Source organism: Coloeus monedula (assembly GCF_965178545.1).
Source record: "Coloeus monedula genome assembly, chromosome: 2".
NCBI classification, from domain to species: Eukaryota; Metazoa; Chordata; class Aves; order Passeriformes; family Corvidae; genus Coloeus; species Coloeus monedula.
In genome coordinates this window covers 79,745,657-79,765,503 of record NC_138782.1, presented here as the reverse complement: position 1 = coordinate 79,765,503, position 19,847 = coordinate 79,745,657, and the positions used below count along the sequence as shown (strand labels likewise).

Below are 19,847 nucleotides of genomic sequence, written 5' to 3'. Positions count from 1 at the left end.
TATGTGTTCCTGAGTTTGTGGAAAGCATTCCTCAAGGGCGGTAGGTACAGGACATTGAGACGGCAAGCTGTGAATCTCTAGAAAAGACTAGAGGAAAGGCCACCTTCAGACTGTACTCAAATCTAGCCAATGAAAGTTGCTTTTGAATTGCACATCCTGAAAGTATTGATCTTTAAGGCTGAGGCTGTGTATGCTTTGAATTTTAATGTTCCTCTCTGTTCTCTTTTTCTAGCTGGAACGCTTGCAGCTTTCCCTACAGGATTATAAGCTTTGATATTCAGAAGACCAAAACTGAAGGATGCCATCCGAGAGGTGCCTGAGGTATAGTACTTGGTAGTGTGTAGGAAGTTGTTAACACTTAGGATGATATTTACCAAAGATTCAGTTAAGAAAGTAGAAAAGAGTAAAACTAATAATTTTGTTCATTAGATAGGAATTCACATTATTAAATACATATCCATGTTATAATCTGCAAAATATTACCTTCTTGTTGCCACTTATCTCTAGCAAAGAAAATTGTGCCTGGGATTGATTGGAGTCCCATGGTCTCTTCATACATTATCTTGTTTATGCCTTAGTCTATGCTTGGAATTTTTGATTGTGGAAGCAACTGGCATTTTACATTTATGCATCTGAACTGGTGGCTGGTGATAATTTTGGGTCTGTGTAGTGCTCCACTGTTCAGGACATATAGCTTTTCCAGTTATATGAAATGTCTTCCAAGAATTCTCTCCAAATTCATCTTTCTGCCTTCCCTTCTCTCTCTTTTCCAGTGTAGTCTTTCTCATTTGTTTGTATCACCCATTGTTGCAATAGAGAATTTGTCATTTATAATTTAATTACTTTCTGGGAGCAGAACACAGTTCTTTCAGACAGAATGCTCTGCAGAATTTATTAACTGAATTGGTTTTCTGCAGAACTTGGCAGTAGTGTGATATGCTGGTAGTTCTGCTTTACAGAGTAGTTAACACTCTGATCTCGGAGCTCAGAAAACTCCCTGATATGACTGGGACACCTTAGCATTCCAGTTCCGTTCCCCCTTCTCTGCCATGCTTCTGCAGCAGAAGAGAATCAGGACTTGCTTGCTTTTATAGCTATTGAATATGGAATCAACTGACACTATCACTACAAGTAATCAGTCATGTTATGTTTTAATTATTCTATGTATTTTCATTCATAAATTCCAGTTAAATTGCTTTTCATGTGTATGCATGCTTCCTATGTTGCTGGCACAAGGGTTACAGGCAATTGATTCTTCACTTTGGTCAATGAATTGAAAAATGGATTATGATAGAATGCAGTTTAAAATCCCAGATGTGTGGATGATGGTGAAAAAGCAAGAGGAATGAAGGTCTTGGTTTACAACACTGGGAGAGAGGCTGACAAAAACAGAAGTAAAGAGAAGCATCTCTGAGTGTCATTAATGTATTATACTTGCACTAGTTTGATTTAGTCACTTTGCTATAGAAATTACAGAAGAGAAATAACAGTTAAAAATAATTCCCTTGTATTTTAGCAAGTTAGATTTCTTGATAACTGTCATTTAGCATATCAGTTGGGTTCCACAGACAGAACAGCTGAAGAAAAAAGAATAATTTGAATGAGTCATTTTGAAATGTATTTAGGCCATGTCCATATGTGAAACCTAAACTATCAGAGAGGGAGTAGAATTCAGATACATGCTATTTCTGTGTTATTCCTCTTCAGCCAGCCTTCTTCTAGAAGTAATGTTTTAGTTGTTGTCTTTCTAAAAGAGTAGGTTAGATTAGAGCAAACAGTCTGCAAGGCAGGTCTGCAGTAGTTTACAGGTACCCAAGGTGCAGGAGTAGGATAGGCAGAGAAAGGAGAATATAGCAGCCACACAGCTGCTGTATAGTATGTGTATGCAGTGAATTACATGATTGTACTGGAAAGATGATGGGTTATTCACCCCTTAAAAAAAAAAAATCTTGCCTTTGATTTACACTGAGATGACTCTGTAAACTCACCTTCTATAAACACAAATATGGATTCTCTGGCAATATAAATTGGTGGTCTCACAGAGTTCAAATCAATTGCATTGTTTTGTATCAAAGAGGATTTGCTGATATGTTTTGATTTGTTTCCATTTGCATCAACAGTTATATTGTCTCTTCCTTCTGCTACAGAAAAAGAAAGCTGCAATCAGACAGACTGGATTATATGCAAATCTTATATTCATACATGGAGATATTCAGAGGTGGAGAAGGCCTTGGCATTTTAAAACCAAGCAAACATCCTCTCCCTACCCCCAACACAAAACAGAAAATTGAAAAAACACCACAACACTTCATAAATATGAATATCCTGAAGTGGTCTGAGAACATTCAGTAACTCAGCATCAGACTTAAACAGGCCACCTGAGACCACAAGGCTTCATTCTTTTTAGTAGAACTCCTTGCATACATACATACACCCTTCTTTCTACAGGTTCTTCAGTTTGAACCACTTAAAAGTTTTCTGGTGGTCCATTGACCTAAGCCCTTTATTCTTCTCATTTAATCCTAAAATGATTCTGAATTAGTCCTGTGAGTTCAGCTGACTTCTGGTACAGGAAATGAAAAATCAGAACCATTGAGGTTTTTAAATTTGAGTATATAATCAGGTTTCATAATGCTTTGTTATATTGAGCTTTTCTTCTGTTGTTGATGCTGTGTAAACACTTTTGCCTGACAGGGTTCATGACATTTTTGCTTTCCAAGAATTATCAAACTATCTTGTTTTAGAAAAAGTTGTTCTATATTTCTGACAGAATGTGCTTGTTTCTTACATTTTTTTTTGACAGAATCTTTCCCCTTTCCCCTTTCAGTGTTCAGGAAATGCTGACAGGTCAGAGGCTTTGTCAGTCCAGCTCCCATAACGATGCTGTCCTGGCAGCTCTGAACCAACAAAGAAGTGATGGCATACTTTGTGATATTACCCTTATTGCTGAAGAGCAGAAATTCCATGCACATAAAGCAGTCCTGGCAGCCTGCAGTGACTACTTCCGAGTGAGTCCCAAGATTCTTCACTTTATAGAATAATATTAAAAATTATCATTGTGGAGGATGGGGATGGTTATAGATATCATATTGAAGAAGATTTAAATTTGAATCTTTGGAAAATGAAGGATTATTGAACATTCAGTAGAGTATACAACTTTAAATATCCGTAGGAAAAAATGATAAGAACATAATTCAGGTTTTTATAAGAATTAAGGGTAAGTCTTTCCCTTTCTCCCTCCCTCCTCCCCAACAGAGATAGGCAGTACACATCTTTTTATGAATTTAATGCCCCAGTAAAGTCAGAAAGTGGACGATTTTTTTAGTATGTAGAAATGTTTGTAGAACATACGAGAGTTGTGATGAGAGGATGGTGGAGACTGAGGGAAGACGTCACTGTGGTCTTCAATATCCTCACAAGGGGAAGGAAGGGGGCAGGCACTAATGTCCTCTCTGATGTTCAGTGACAGGACTCAAGGAAACAGCATGAAGCTGAGTCAGGGGACATTTAGTTTGGATATCAGGAAAAGTTTTTCACCCAGAGGTTTGTGCACTGGAATAGGTTCCCCAGGGCAGTGGTCACAGCACCATCCTGACAGAGTTCAAGAAGCACTTGGACAATGCTCTCAGGCTCATGGTGTGACTCTTGGGGTGTCCTGTGCAGGGCCAGGAGTTGTACTCAATGATCCTGATGGGTTCCTTCCAAGTCAGTGTATTCTGTGATTCTATGATTAGAATATGGAAGTATGGAGAGAGGGAGTTTAAATTTAATCTTCACTGTGAGGTTGGTGAGGCACTGGAACAGGTTGCCCAGAGAACCTATGGCTGTGCCATCCCTGGAAGTGTTCAAGGCCAGGTTGGATGGGGCTCTGAGCAACCTGGTCTACTGGGAGGTGTCCATGGCAGTGGGTTTGGAGCTAGGTGATCTTTAAGATCCCTTTCAACCCAAGCCATTCTATGATACTATGATAACTGCAATTTAATTCAGCTTGAGAGTGGATTTTTGTAGGATATAAATGATTGCTCTCAAAGACAAAGCCATAGTAATTTTTTAAATGTGATAAAACGTATTTTCACAAACAAGTGTTTCCAAGATGTAAAATAAAATATTCCCTGGGAAATTTAATTTGGACAATTCCAGTCTAATTCCAGTCTAAAATTGGAGTAACTGAAAAACTGTGTTTGTTCCTAGGAAAAATATTCTTCATATAAAGCAATTCTACTAACCTTTATTATAATGTACCCACTCAAAATGTTGGACTTTCTCTAGCTCTGTAGTTGACTTGTATTTTTAAGTGTGAGTCATCCTGTTGTTAATCAGAGACTAAAGCTGAAATTAATTTAAAGGTCTATTTTCTCTAACAAAGTAAATTTATTAAATATTTTGTCTACACTGTAATTTTAGTGTTATGAACTTCTTTATGGGGACCTTTTTGTCTTGTTACAATAGTAATACAGTGTGTGACAACTTATCTGTATCTTTGATTACCTGAGCAGGGTTTTTATCTTCCTGTCAACTCTCTCTCTCGCTTTCGGTTAGAATTTAGACTTAATTTATTCTGTGTATTTAAGAAATGTTGTTAACCTTGATGTGTCTTTTGCTGTGCTGGTGTTGAGCGAATTGACTGCTCATTCTTTGAGCTTATCTGCATGCTTATGGGTTCTACTACAGCATAGTTCCTACTGCTGTGGTTGCTGATGTTGCTTCATCATGGTGCCCAGGCCCTGCTGTAACAGAGATTGCTTTGCTTTTTTTTTTTGCTTTTACCCCAGTGCACTGAGATGGATTCTGGACCTTTCTAGCTGTAGCAACTGCTGTGTATACTTGCCAATGATAGATATAGTGCCTGTTGTCCTGGTTTGTTTGAAATATTTTCATAAGGGTGCCGTATCATCCACACCTGTGACACTCTCTCCAGAGCTCATTGTACCCTGTGCTTAGAAACATCATAGGGTGGGCACCTGTGCCCAGCGTTCCAACAGTGTGCTAGGGACAGCTTCTACTTTGGTCACTTATTGATTGATGTTGAGATTTGGGGCACTGTGATTTATCCTCTTATTTCCAGTTGAGTTACTTGGTATTGGCTGGACAGTTATTACAAATAAAAATCTTAATGCCATTAATTGCTACATAAATATTTTCTATTAAAAAAGTGTTGAGAGAATGATTTATGCAGCATTTAGTAATTTGGTCTGCCTCTAAACTCTTATGGTTTGGTAGGATGTATTCTTCAGACTTTAGGTATGAGGTATAAACATGGAACCTGTGATTTCGGAAATCAGGCAAACAGGGTTTTTTTATTAATAGACAAAAATCTTTTTTAGAATATTGTGAAATAAGATCTATATTCTGGAGGAAAATGGCATGTAAGTTACTATTCACTACGTTCCTGAGTCTAATAATTTAGAAAAAGCAAGCATTGGTTAAAAAGTAATAATGTTTTGTATTTAACCTGAGATTATAGATCTTTTTTATATCTAGGGGGATCTTGCCTGATTTGAGCTACTTGGATATTCTTTTTCTAAGATTTAGGAGAATGCATCAAGCTTAATTTCAGAGTTGGTGAAAAGAAACAGGCATTTCCAGAGGGTGATAAAGGAGAATAGCAGATTTATTTAGAATTACATGAATGACCATCTGGAAGTGCCAGATCTCTCTCAACTGACCATAAAGGCCACACTCACTTGCTTCAAACTTAGCTGTTAATATTATATATTTTTTACCCTTATTTTTTTTCCTGGAGGAATTCTTACATGAGGCTTTCAGATTTTCTATCCCTGAAGTCATTTATGAAGAACTCATTGCCATGTGAAATTTGCCTTTCACTATTTTTTGTGAGAAATCATCACAGGACTGCAGTGAATGGAATTCTGGGAACATCAGGTGTTGGGAGTTTCCTTGAATAACACTGAGATGACACAAATATACGTCAATGTGACACAAAGAACTTGCCTACCATAGCTTCTGGTTTCTACAGCTCAAAGATTTGTTTAATATCCCAGCCTCTTTTCAGCTCTGTGTGGAGAGGCTGTCATCCACTTCTTATGATTTCACAGGTGTATTGGGCTTGTGTGGCCTTGGGAGCGGGGGCCTACAGGGGGAATTCTGTGAGAAGTTGCCAGAAGCTTCTTTTATGTCCAGCAGAGCCTGGCTCCAGGATGGACCTGCTGCTGGCCAGGGCCGAACCAAGCAGGGATAATAGGAGCACCTCTGTAATCTGTTAAGAAGGGGAAAAAAAAGTTATTGTGCAGGTGTAATTGTGGCCAGAGAAGAGCAGGATGAGACTATGTGAGAGGAACAACTGTACAGACACCAAGATCAGTGGAGAAGGAGGGGGAGGAGGTGCTCCAAGTGCTGGAGCTGACATTCCCCTGCAGCCCATGGTGAAGACCCTGGTGAAGCAGCTGTCCCCCTGCAGCCCATGGAGGTCCATGAGGATGCAGAGATCCACCTGCAGCCTGTGGAAGAGACCCAAGCCAGAGCAGGTGGATGCCTGAAAGAGGTCTGTGAACCCCTGGGAAACCTGTGCTGGAGCTGGATCCTGGCAGGGACCTGCAGACCCGTGGAGAGAGATGCCCATGCAGGAGCAGGTTTCTTGGTAGGGCTTATGATCCTGTGGGGAACCCATGCTGGAGCAGCCTCTCCTTGAAGGACTGCACCCCATGGAAGAGTGACCCATGCTGCAGCAGTTTGTGGAGGACTCTTGTCCGTGGGATGGGCTCACACTGGAGAAGTTCATGGAGAACTGTCTCCCCTTGGAGAGACCCCATAGTGCAGCAGGGGAAGGACTCCTCTCCCTGAGCAGTGGAAGAAGCCACAGGTGCTGAACTGACCGTAACCCCCATTCCCTGTCTCCCTGCGCTGCTGGGGGAGGAGGGAGAGCTGGGAAGGAGGGAGGGGTGCAGGGAAGGTGTTTTTAAGATTTATTTTACTTCTTGCTATCCTGATTTTGTTAGTAATGATTTCTATTAATATCCCCAATTTGAGTCCACTTTGCCTATGATGTTATTTGCTGAGTGATCTCTCCTATTCCTTATCTCAACTCATGAACACTTCATTATATTTTCTCTCCCCTGTCCATTTGTAGAGGGGAGTGAGAGAGATGCTTTGGTGGGTGCCTGGCATCCAGCCAGCATCCACTACAGTCTTTTTTTCAGGTCTCCAAAAACATGTTCTATTCTACACAGGGTTCTATCAGAATAAATAATTTGTTTTCCATTTTTTTTTGCTACTATGATAAAACGGCTTCTGCAAGAGACTGGATGTTTGCGTTCTATGGAGGGTTTGTACAGTTTTCTGCAGTTTTGTTCTGTGTGTACTTTGATTCAGATGGAGCTACTTCTTAAACTGGAGTGTTTTCTTGAGCAGCATATTTTCTTTGAAATTGACACTTATGTCTTTTACTGGAAAGAACAGTTGTTAATGCTTTGGAAGGCTAACTAAATGTGTGTCATGTTACAGACTGGGGGAATTGGAGCCACTGTGTGAGGAAGAGTGAACAGAGAAGGCCAGAGGTTTCCTTATCAAATTTTCTTTGAGATTATAGTCTGGAGTAAAATCAAGCTGAAGACCTGAGCTTCAGCAAAATACTTAAAGGCCAGCCTTCTAGGATAACAGCAGGCCATCCATCTTTCCTGTTGGTGTAGTTAGTCTCATAGTTCCAGCTGTGCAGAAACATTGACATTTAAATCCTAAGCGTAGCTCCTGGTTTGGGAGTTTGTTACATTTGTACACCAAAATTCTGTGGGTTCTTTCATCATGAAAAAAAAAACCCTTAGGAAATTGGATACAAAGACTGCATATACGGAGTTACACTGCAAGATTAAACACTTGAAAATTAGAGGTTTGTTTTCTGCTCCTGAAGTACCTCTTCTTTCAGAATGTGCTAAGGAATATAATAGTTATCTCCATACTCTAAAATACTACTATAAAGAGTAGTACATATCTGTATTTTATGGGTTCTTTTTAATGCAACAAACAGCATTTTAAGCAAACTTTTCCATATTGACATGCTGTGATTTGCCATTTGTCTCAATCTATTGCACTGAGACAAGGCAGCTGAGTTAATATGTGTGCACTGTGATAACTCTAGCAAGCTAAGTCATTTCCAATTAAAAGATTCTTCTGCTTTTTTCCCCTCTGGGAGCAAAATGAAATGTTACTGCATGACTTCATTAGTAGGCATTTACAGTGTTGGCAGGTGATTATATAACCTCAAGATTTTCTTGTACAAAATACATTGGTTTTCCAATCAGAAAAACTCCTTTCTTCTTCCTTACTTTTCATTTGAGTGGGTTTTTAGTTGCAGGACTTTGATCTTTCTCAAAAATATGCAGATTTTCTATCTAATCTAGATGAACAAAATTATATCAATTATCTAGGATAGATTTTAAAATGTCAATAATATTCTAATTCTTCTTCCACAATGAGCATGCTCAATTCTTAGAAGAATTTTTCTTTTCTGAAATGAACTAGTAGATAATAGTTTTGCACACAGACTTTATACTACTGTCACAGCTGATTCTTAAACAGTTTCTTCTTAGGGGTTTTCTGTGCTGACTTTCCTGCCCCTTGCTAGATGGTTTCCTCCTTTGTCCACAGCATTGCTGATTTTACTGAATATTTTACAGTATACTGCATTGTTTCTTGATAAGGTTAGGGAATTAATTTTTATAAACCAATCCCTGAGGACTGAAAGGCTGATGGATGCAAGTAGCTTTCGAAGTCTTGCTATATTAATCATAAAGAGGAAAAGGCTCTCCCTGATATGTCTCAGATGTAAGGACCTAGTTCAGAGAAATCAGGACTGCCTGCTGCTTTTGCAGTGTAATGTGATTTTGTCTTTCAGTATTTTACCGCTGGTATGTGTCTGCTAAAGAAACAATATCTTCCTTTCTATCATACCCAAAAGTGATGCTTCTTAGAAATTCTTTCCAGATAACCGATAAAAATGTAAGCTCTTCCCATTGGATCAAATCAGCTCTATTCTTCCAAGCAGTAGTTCTACTTGCAGTCCTTCCCTAGTCCCAAGCCATGTATGGATAGATATGTCTGCTTCTGAACTTCCTGAACAACAGGCTAAGAAGCAATGGCCATAAATTTAAACAAGAGAAGTTCCACCTCAGCCTGAGGAAGAACTTTACATTGAGGGTAGCAGAGCACCGGAAAGGGCTGCCCAGGGAGGTCTTGGAGCTCCCTCTCTGGAGACATTCCAAACTCACCTGGACATGTTCCTGTGTGAGCTGCTCTAGCAGGAGGTTGGACTGGATGATCTTCAAAGGCCCCTTCTAACTAATGATTCTGTGATTCTGTAACTTACAGACTACCTTTCTAGCTTGAGTACTAGAGGAGGAATTTTTGTACTGAGTCAGGCTCACCAATAGGCTTGCTTTTCTTGTCCCTCTCTCTTGAATCCTTACAAGCAGTAAACAGATTTCCCCAAGCTATTTGTTTGGAAATCTGATAGTACAACTATAAATATGTCAGATGAACATCCCAGAGCTGGCAAATCATGCACCCTGCTAGGATTCCTTGGATCTTCTCTTTCTTATCTTTGTTATCACTGATGAAAAGTTATATGACATTTGAAACCTTTTGCATGAAACACCAAGCTCCCTTTCTGCCACCATCATGATTTATGCAAAAGTAGTAATATCCCAGCTATGTGGCATCTGTCATTTACTTATACGTCCTTGCCATCTTCTTACTCTTAACATTTTCCCCATAGTCTGAGAACCCTCAAGACTTTTGACCAATTTCTGGTCTTTGCTATACTATTTCATATTGTCCTGTGCCATTCTCCATTATCAAAGCCCTTAATTCAGAAACAGTTTCCAACTGCTATACAAAATTTTGGAACAGGATATTCTCATCTACTGTCTGTTCTCACTTACTGTCACACCAGCAGTTTTCCTGTATAAGAACTTTGATAAATAAGTCTCATTTAAATATGCTTAGTATTGACATAAAACCACTTTCCCCCCCTTCTTAACTCTCTGTTTAATCTTCCTTAGTTTCTTGGTTTTGTAGGTTTTTTTAATGCATTCTTTTTATGTAAGAATGCTAACTGCAGACTTGGGAAGGAATATAGTCTTAGTAGTGGTTCCAGGCTTGAGATTATTGAGTTTATAATGTTCACTACCATACAGTGATGCTTTAAGAAACCGAAGGGCTGTTTTGGCATGCTGTCTAGCTGTTTAGCACTGTTTTTAAGCTCTCCTACACATGGAATCAGCCAGATGGATCACAATACACATGGTTCTGAGTGATGCCAACAATGCAGAAGATATTTTAAGATTCATAGTAGTGTCTGGTTTTGTGAATATGTTCCTTATATGCCACCTGTTGAGAGTGAGATGCTTGCTTCCCATTAGAAAAAAAAAAGAAATTTGTCTAAAATACGAGGAGGCCTGGGGAAAAAAAAATTCAATTACTAGCATATTTTAGAAGTTTAAATACAAATTAGAATGTTACTGCTAATTATTCAGTAATCCAGTTATAGTTGAGTGTAAAAAACCCTGCACATTCCTTTACTTCTCAAAACATTATTTAATATAGGCACTTCAATAGTTTTACTAAGTTAAAGCATTGGAAGTATATAGCATGGGTAGGTGTGAGGTGTCTTGTGTAATGTTTATCTGAACAATCTCTTTTACTTCTGGAGTATATACAAAAATGATTTGCAAATGTTTTAAAGCTGTCTAAAGAAATACTTTAATATTCTTTCAAAATGAGAAAAATAAGGAAGTGTATCTGGGTTATTTTATTTTGTTCGTCCTTATCTTTGTATTTAATGGGTTTTTATTCTGTGAGGCTCTGAAGCAATTTTTCTTTGCTGATGACAGAATTCCCACAGCTCAGCACTGTTGGTGCTATCAAAAACATCTACAAGAATCTTCTCTTTTCTGAATTCTGTATTCAAATTCCCAATAGATGTTATTCTGTCTGAGTAAATATGTTTCTGTTGCAATTCTCATAGTTCATAAATGAATTCATTGCAATTCTCTCAGTGTTGGATGGTAGACAATATGCTGTCGTATCATTTTGATGTTTTTTTCTTTTTCTTTTTTGAAGTGCCTGTATGGTAAGTGCATGCACCATGGTTGTATATGGCAACATCAACTCTGCAGTTAGTGAGATAGACCATAGTAGGCTGTGGCTCACTGTCTCAGATTGGTGTGGTAACAGCATGTGGTGTTTGGCTATTGAATTGATGCATTTTCTCAGTTTAAAACTAGGACAGAAAGGAGTCACTACAGCCATGTTGCTCTGGTTGTCCATTTTCTTTACCATCTTCTTTGCTTACTCCAGCCTGTTGTAGTGCTAGGTTTGGTTTAGCAGGCTGCAGCTTTCCCTGAGAGCTCAGCGGAGCTGCTTAGGGCAGTGCGACCATTGTCACCCTCCCGTGGTCCATTTGGGACAGCTCCGTGGTTTTGCTCCGGTAGCTGTCAGGTCTACAACACAGTGATGGCAAAGGAGGTGAGAAGGGTCTCCCCGTGAGGGTTTCAGAAAATCATCCCAGCAATCCCCAGAGGCAGAGAGACCCTGTGATCCAGGCGCAGGGGTGTTTTGTCAGATCGCGGGGGCGGTACATGGGCGGAGTTGGGGTGCAGGAACCAATAGGGAGGATCCGAGGGAGTGGCCAGGGCTAGGAGAAAGGGAAAGCAGGGAGGAGATACAGAGTCAGAAAAGCAGTGGGTAGACAGGTCGCCGCACCGGGCTACCTCAGTTCAGTTTTGCAGTGCTGCCATAACAAGTGTTCTGAGTTTGGGCTGGTCTCAGCTGCATTTCTATGTGGCTTAGTGTTTGCCCATGAAAACCAATTTACTGGGGCAGGCCTGTGGCAGAGAAGCTTTTTGTACCTGTTTTCTTCTCAGTTTCTATAGTCTGGTGAAGAAGTCTTGTGTTTCAGAACATTGTTGGATGCAGTAGATGCGCTTGTATATCTTGTAGTCTCTGTCAGTATCTTCCCACACAACCTCGGGAAAAATTAAAATTATTCTGTGGGTGTAGTGAAGCTGAAAATACCCGAGGGAATTATTTGGGCAGCATATCACTTTTAGCTTCAGTGACTAGGACCCACATACCATTTTAATAACATGAGAAGTATCCAACAAAAGAAACAGAGAGCTGAAGCTGGTGTTTGGATCTTTTACCACTCTTGAAATAGCTGTTTTTCTTTTGGCTACTCCCTCAGGGAGTGTTCCAGTCTCTTGTTTGTATAAGAAGCCCAGTACAATGCAATTCTGGCTTTTGTGTTGCTTGTTTGAAGTTTAGAGGAGATACCTTTCTTTAAATAAATTCTTCAGTTGCTTCATTGTCAACAGTGCCGTTGTTTTACATCCTGTTAACACCTTCATTTTAGTAGACTGAAATATAATATTGGCAAATTGAATTCATATCACTGTAGGTCTCAGTCTTGTAAAACGTTGGACTTAAGCAGTGGAACCTTTGCATTTGATTGTCCTGAACAGCTTTATAAAGTGCTGCTGATTGCTTATCTTTGGCAGGAGTTAGTCTGCCTGAGCCAGCCAGTTTGCAAACTTGCAGACATCAAAAACTTCTCTAAATCCCAGTCTACTCTTACTGAATGACCTAATGTGTGAGTGATGAATGAATCAAACTGCCTCTCAATCTCCTAACTGATCAGTAATGCCTCAAAGGAGGGAGATGCCCTTAGCAGCCTTAGGTGAGAGCATAAGAATGGCCGCACTGAGTTGGATCATTGGCTGTTTAGTTTAGCAGTAGCTGTTTGAGACGTCTGGTGAAGAAGAGTAAATCCAGGGTAAGTGTGTGTGGTGTGTTCCAGAGAATTCCTCAGCTGTTTCCAGCTCAGGGACATTTTGGAGCAGGGTGTGATTCCTGTCTGTTCAGCAGTCCTAAGTAAGTCTCTTCTAAGCTGTTATCTTCTTTCCCATTGGGCCTGTGTAAGATTTCTCGTGCCCTGTACAGGGTGGACAACTGCCTGTTGTATGAAGATCTACTTTTGTTTATTGTCAAGCTGGTTTCTACCAGTTTCACTTGATTCCTTGTAGTTCTTCTATTGGAAAAGATAACCATTGGTCCTTCTCATAGCACTCAATCATCTCTTTTCCAGCTGGAAACTTTTGACTTAATCAGATGCTATTTAAATGGAAGCTGTTCAGGATGCTCGATGAAGCCTCTTGCCCTTCTCCGAAGTTTTGATAGCTCTGGTGTTTTGTGAGCTGAGGTTAAGGGGATTGCATGCAATATGCAAAGTGTAAATTTCTGTATGGGCACAGGATTGATTTCTGTTTTGTTCTCTCTTGCAAAAAAAATTTCTAAGCTTTGGTTAGCTTTTTAAATTTTTTTCTTATTTTTATTGCTGAGGATCAGGATGATTTTTTATTAAACTCATATGTTCATTTTTATAATTGCCATTTTAGAAGCCAACTGCTTCTTCCATACAATCCTTGCATAGTTTTGTCTCCACGGACTTCCTATCTGCACCCCCCTTGCCCTTTTCCAGAACTGCTCTGCATATGTTAAGCATGGGATGCTCCACTGGAATCATCATTCCCTGTGAAAACTGGCCCGGTCTTTTCTTTTTCACTGTTTTATGTATTCAGTCACTTATCCAGGCAAAGATCTCTCTTCTTTTCTCTCTTGCCTAGTTTGCCTTCTAGGCATTTAAAGGCCTCTGTCAAAAGCTTTTTGTGAATCCACATTGTGAAAAAGTAATGGTTAAAGCCCAGCATAGCATACTCTTCACCATTAGGTTGCATCCATTACCTGTATATATATAGAACCAATTTCATGTTTGTGTGTGTATGTGTGCAAAAATCAAATTACCATCTCATTAGACATGTGGAACATTCTCAGCTACTTGATGAAATAACCTGCCCTTCCAGGGTCATAGAGTGCCAGCTATGCAAATAGGCAACAAATATACACAAACCCCATTTTATATAACAATTAGGAATATTAGGACAACTTATGAAATGTTCATTTGCATTTTCAGAAGCTCTTATACCTGGCACTTAATCATCTACCCTGTCAGGGTAAGATTTCAGCCAAGAAGGAGTAGGTGTCAAGCCTAGAGAATATATGGGAATAATTAAATTAATGTCATTGTGGTCTGTTAGCTCAGAAGGGCTTAGTTTGTTAGAGTTGAAGGAAAAGCCAAAGGATAAATGAACATGGTCAAATGCAGGCTACTGCATTTGTGAAGAGATCATTTTATGGAGGCATTTGTTCCAGAGGAGGTAGCTGATGGAGGGTAGAGCTTAGCTGATGATGAAAACTACTGTGACAAATGACTGCAACATTAATACAAGCTTGGTTAGTCAAGTCATTCTTCTTTTATTTTGCAAATTGTTAGTGTTTGTTTACTTTTTAGGTTTTTATCAGTATAAGGCTATGAAAAAACGAAGAAAAATAGTAACCTGGTTTTATTACTTTGTATAAAAATTTAATAAATATGTTGGTGGGAATTAAGGGTGGTACTTTAGCAAAATTGTGCTGTATTCTTAATGGAAAACAAGATTTATAATCATAGTGAAAAATAGAATTATTTTAAAGGATACAAAGGTCTAGTTCAAGCCCTCATAAAATGGGCAGGATATGAAAGGGGTGTCTCATAAAATGAACGATTTAGAATTTCGGCATTAGACTTCTCACATAACAAGTATGCTTTTGCAGTTATGATACAGAATAGAAGTAATTGCTATAGTTTACTATTGCTTGGAACATTTGGATGTCAGTGTCTAATGACATTCACATCCCATTATATAAATGGCTTCTTAAAAAGGTAATTATAATAACAACTAAGATTGTTACTGCAGTTCCCTTAGATTAAGCCTTGCTGTACAACTATTGAATTAGAGCCTGCATACACTAAGGTGGAAAACTTGTCTTAATGGTATTATATGAAGTAGGTTTTAAAAATGAAGTCCCTTAAAGGTGTCCAAGTTTGGATCATGGTTTTTTCTTGGGGTGGGGGGAATCACAAGAAGCTTTGCCTCCCTGAATTAAGTGTATTGTGGTAGTTAAAATGCTAGTTCAAGAGCTAAGTGACTTTTATTGCAATTTTATTCTGGGCTTGCTTTTGATATCACTTGCTAAAATCATCGAAGGACGTGAACAATAGGCTTATGCATTCACTGGGAAGCATTAAACCAATTTAAGCCAAAATTTGCAAATGTGACTCATGCTTTTCTGTGCTTGACTGGAAATGCTGGAAAAAATCTGGTGTTAGTTATGCTGCTTTCTTTATTCTCCAAAAGGCAGGCCTGCTTATGGCTGTCTATTGTTAGGACAGATTGTACATTATTGGAGTTTTATGCAGTGCTTTGCATGGCAGTGTCCTTAAAATTCAGTTTTCTTGCTTCTGCCATAAAATAATAATTTTGATATTCAGGACCACCTGTGATGACCAATTCATTTTGAAATATTGGAACTGTAGCTGTAATAGTTCACAGTTTTGTGGGTTTTTGTGTTCTGATACAGAGATGCACATGGAAATTGTAGAATTATTTTGTTTCTATGGCACTACTTAGATTTTGAATGAGAGTCTTTCTAGGGATGATGCAGCAACTCATGAGGAGTAGCATGCTAAAGAGTTCCTTTTTCCATATGGCTTAAATTATGTTTGTGTACCTAAGCAGAGGTTTGGGGAAGACACATTACACTATTAAACTCTGACTATCAAAACACAAATTACGTTTGATGCAGTTTCAATCAAGGATAGAACTTGCTAGCAACAAAATTTTGGGGATTTTTTTTATTTGTTTGTTTTAATATTTGTGTTTTTATTTTGACTGGGAATGAAGACCCTGTGCCTTGTTAAAACCAAGAAAATTACTTTGTTCTTGATGGAATGTCCACTATACAAACAGGAAAAAATATCACAGCCTTAGGTCCTCTAAGGAGTGTAAGGTAGCTCTTTATTGCAATTTTCATTACTTATTTTGAAAGATGCCAAGAAAGGGTTATCTTTTTTGTATCCAGAGTGTAATGTAATAAGTGCACTGTATATATCCTTGAGTTGGTAAGCCCTTGGGGCTGCGTAATTATCTATCACTGTCTGACACTGGCATACTAAAAGAAACACCAAAGGTTCAGTGGAATTTGCTTTGCTAACAGTAATATGTGACACTTGAATGTTGTGCATAAAGTTGTATAGTTTGCTGCTCAGTTTTATTTCTTTAACTATTTATTACTATATATTCTCTTAAACTATGAATGATAGCTGACCTTTCAATTTCATGGGATTCATTTTAGTTGCTTGGCAAATGCTTAAAAAACAATATTTAGGTAGGTTTCATAGAGCAGATAAATTACTGTAGGCTCAGTTATCAGTGATTGATGTTATGTGACATTTTCTCTGGGAATTTATATAGAACTTTTTTCAGAAGAATCGTGTAATGAGCCTCTTAATCATATTTCATGCAATTGGTATTGATGGATATGTTTTTCAGTGTGTGAGAGACTCCGGAGGACATGGCTGATTGGCTGATGATTGATTTAGGATAGACAGGCTCGAATCGGGAGGGAAACAAAGCTAGTTATAAGAACAAGGCAGATTTTTACATGCTGTAAAGAAACAGTCACATATTAAATTGGTTATTTGGGTAAGTATATATTGCACATCTGGAGCATAGTTGCTATTTGATGTGGGCATGGTCATCTGTCAAAGCAGTATTTTGACTCCTATTCATAGATTCTGAATGTATTCTTTTTTGTTGTGATAGGTGGAAACAGCAAAGGAAAAATTATATGGCTTATGTAATGAAGAATCAGAACATGAAGCTAAGAACAGCCAAAGGTTGTTTCAGGAGTAATACAACAAAGTAGATGAAATAGAGTATGATTTATTTATTTAATATTACTGTTACATGAACAGGGAATTGCTATTTTTAATACAAACTGCAAAAGAAAATGTTTTGGCCTGAATAAGTTTATAGTCCAAACAGAAAAGATTATGTCAGGGCTGGATACTTAGTAGCCCGGGTGACAGATAAGCTTAGGTCCCAAATCAGAAAGAATGCACGACTGATCTGTTCCATTGATGCCAGTAAGATTTCTTACAGGCTTAAAATTACACATGAAATGGAAAAAATCTTGAGGTATCACATCATAACTGAGTTGCCTGAGCAATGTGGGAAATTGATCTGAGCTCTCCAAAGTGTTAGTTTACTCTCTTCATAGCTCTTCTGATGCCTGAGATGAGAAGTGCAATCAATTTCCTGTAAAGAAAAAGCAATGGAACAGGTGAATGTAGAATTAAGTGCCTATGATGTGGGAAGTGAATTTGAATAAAACACTGCCCTTAATGAAGATGCCTAACTATTTGAAAATAATTTTAAAAAGAAGTGGCTTCAGTATCATTGTTTAATTGTGGAGGCAGAAATTTGAGATGACAAATCAGCTCTTTTTATATCAGTAGCACAATCCTAGATTGTCGCAGTTTCGGAGACAGACAAGCGACAAGACACACTGGCCTTGTGCACAGCAGCCAACTTTTATTGAGTCTTCTTCCCCTTATACAGATCTGAAGGTCTGCATGGTCAATCCATGGTCAATTCATAGCCAAACCAGTTGCCACCCAGCCAATCAGCCAGTGGCTGCTCGCTTCCTCAACGGCCCAGGCCTTCTCTCCAAGAGCCCACACTGGTCAGGTTATATAATCAAGGTACTTATATAATTAGTTACCTTTCAGTTATAAAACGGGTATTAATTATAATTGTGAGGCCTTCAGGCCAGCTGTTGGCCACCACAATACTAGATAGTGTTAATTACTTGGAAAATTCAATGCAACAAGATAAATAGCAAAGGAAAACCTTGGTGACTTCATTGATCAATTCTTTACACTTAGTTTGCTAAATGGAGGTAATTCTAAAGTATCCCTGGACTTTATTATTGTGCAGCTAAGTCTGTGGTTGAACAAGAATTTGTGTAGGTCGGGGCTATGCATTGGTGGGAAATTCCAAATGTTTGTTTTGTGTTATAGTGGACGTGGATCTAGGGCTGCTGGTTGTTACCAAAGCAGCGTTTGAGAAAACAGAGGGAGTGAATGTTATTTTTGGAGTTATTGTAGTTTGCTGTAGTAAGCTCAGCTTACTTGCCTGTTTTTGAAAGCTTAGATTTCTTTTGAAAGTTGCATTTGAAGCTGAATCAAACAAAAATGGAAAATAATGAATGTCTTTTCACAATCTTGCTGAGAAAAGTTTGAGATATTTTAGAGGTTATTACTATGCACTGGAACCATGTACTTCTTTACTCCTAGAAGAGGCAGGGTATTTCTTGGAGGCGCCAAGTCACAGAGGCAAGTTACTTACGATTTCAGTCGCAGTGCTATTTTTTTAACAGCGTAAAGCATAACCATTTGTTCTTTTTACATCATTTATCTGCCTCCTGACACTGCATATGTTTTGATTCTGTTTCTTGCTTTTAAAAGGCCACTAAGCTATGTGGAATTCACTGACAAAATTTGCTTGTGAAAAATACATACAGCTTGGCTAAGTTGTTTTGTGATGATTTGCTGTTTGCTGTGACTGACATGGCTGTAAGGTTGATGTGTACAAATGAGGAAAAGCTCATTACTCTCATGGATATGGAACATCTGAGTAAGTAAGAAAATGACTCAAAGGCAAGGAGCAATTTTGTATGTCACCACTGTGACAGTGAGCAATTTGTATTTTGGGGATTTTGAGTATCATCTTGTGTGTCTGTTACCCTGGTATCTGTTCCTGAAGTCGTATGTTGTGAAGGAGTCTATATATGTTGCTGCAGTGCTGCATGACTGATAAAATCAATGTGTATGGACATTTTAACAGTAATATATTATTCTGATTTGGTGGTGTTTTACAGCTATTGTACATTTTGCTTTTGAAAGCTAAACAACAGCATGTTGCTGTGCTGAGCATGGAAAGTTAGACACAATGATTGTTCTAAGCATCTTTTACTTGGACTGCTCTGCCTGGCATCAGATCTTATAACATCTAAGTCTATACACCCTGTGGTTGTGTGCTTTTCAGTTTGGAGCTCTTGTTGACTTTTGTATTCTGTATTTGTAGGGAAAACTTTTATAAAGGTGCCTGTGACTGCTGAGGGCCAAGTTGTGAAACTACGGTTGCACTGTGTTAAATGCCCAACAGCTTGCTACATTTCTTTGAAGTCTAGTTTTCAAGAGTCCGAGAATTTTTTTATGGCTTGAATATTTTTATCTAAGGACTGTGTGTTTTGTTTTCTTTTTCCTTTGGGTATAGGTCTGTAGCTTTGTTTCAGGCCAAGATTAGAAGAAGAATAGAGGGTTGATTCCTCCCTTCCTCCAAAAAGAGGAGCTAATAAAGTGTCTGCCTGCCCCACAAGAATAAGGCCATCCAAATCTGTAGCATCTGAAATAAGTGTGACCTCAGGTGGAATTCCACAAATGGAATACATCCATTTGTGACAGCATGTTGAGACCTGAATTTTGGAGCAGTTGCCACAAAATGGCAAGTGGATTGTACTTATTTTGCATTGAGGGATTTCGTTTACTTACTTAAAATCTTAACTGAAATATCAGAATTTAAGCAATCAATTTATTTACCACAATGTTGGCTAAGTATACTATTGGGTGGCAGAACAAGATCTTTTATTTATTTATTTATATTTTAAGAAGCTGGAAAAAGGGTAAGTCCTCTCATCAGGGGGTTTTCATTATAAAAGGGATCTTTGGTTAACACTGGAAACTTGTACTTCCCACTCTTCATGAAGGTCTTGAAGCAGAAATGAGGCATTACCAAATAGCTTTTATTTCAAGCTGAAATGTTTTAAAATAAGGTATAATAGCATTGTTGAATGAAGTCAGTAACTAACATGATTAACATTTCATGCTTAGCCCA

The 19,847-nt window shown here is 38.5% G+C and overlaps 1 protein-coding gene across 1 annotated transcript in view; it reads left to right on the top strand.

Annotated features, from left to right (window-relative positions):
• Positions 1–298: 298 nt before the first annotated feature.
• KLHL32 (kelch like family member 32) overlaps positions 299–19,847 on the top strand; it is a gene marked incomplete at both ends in the record, with an annotated part of 97,406 nt that continues 77,857 nt past the window's right edge. The window contains 2 exons of the mRNA XM_082302862.1: positions 299–321; positions 2,828–3,008. Coding sequence (XP_082158988.1) covers positions 299–321; positions 2,828–3,008 — 204 coding nt within the window. The remainder of the gene's footprint in view (positions 322–2,827; positions 3,009–19,847) is intronic.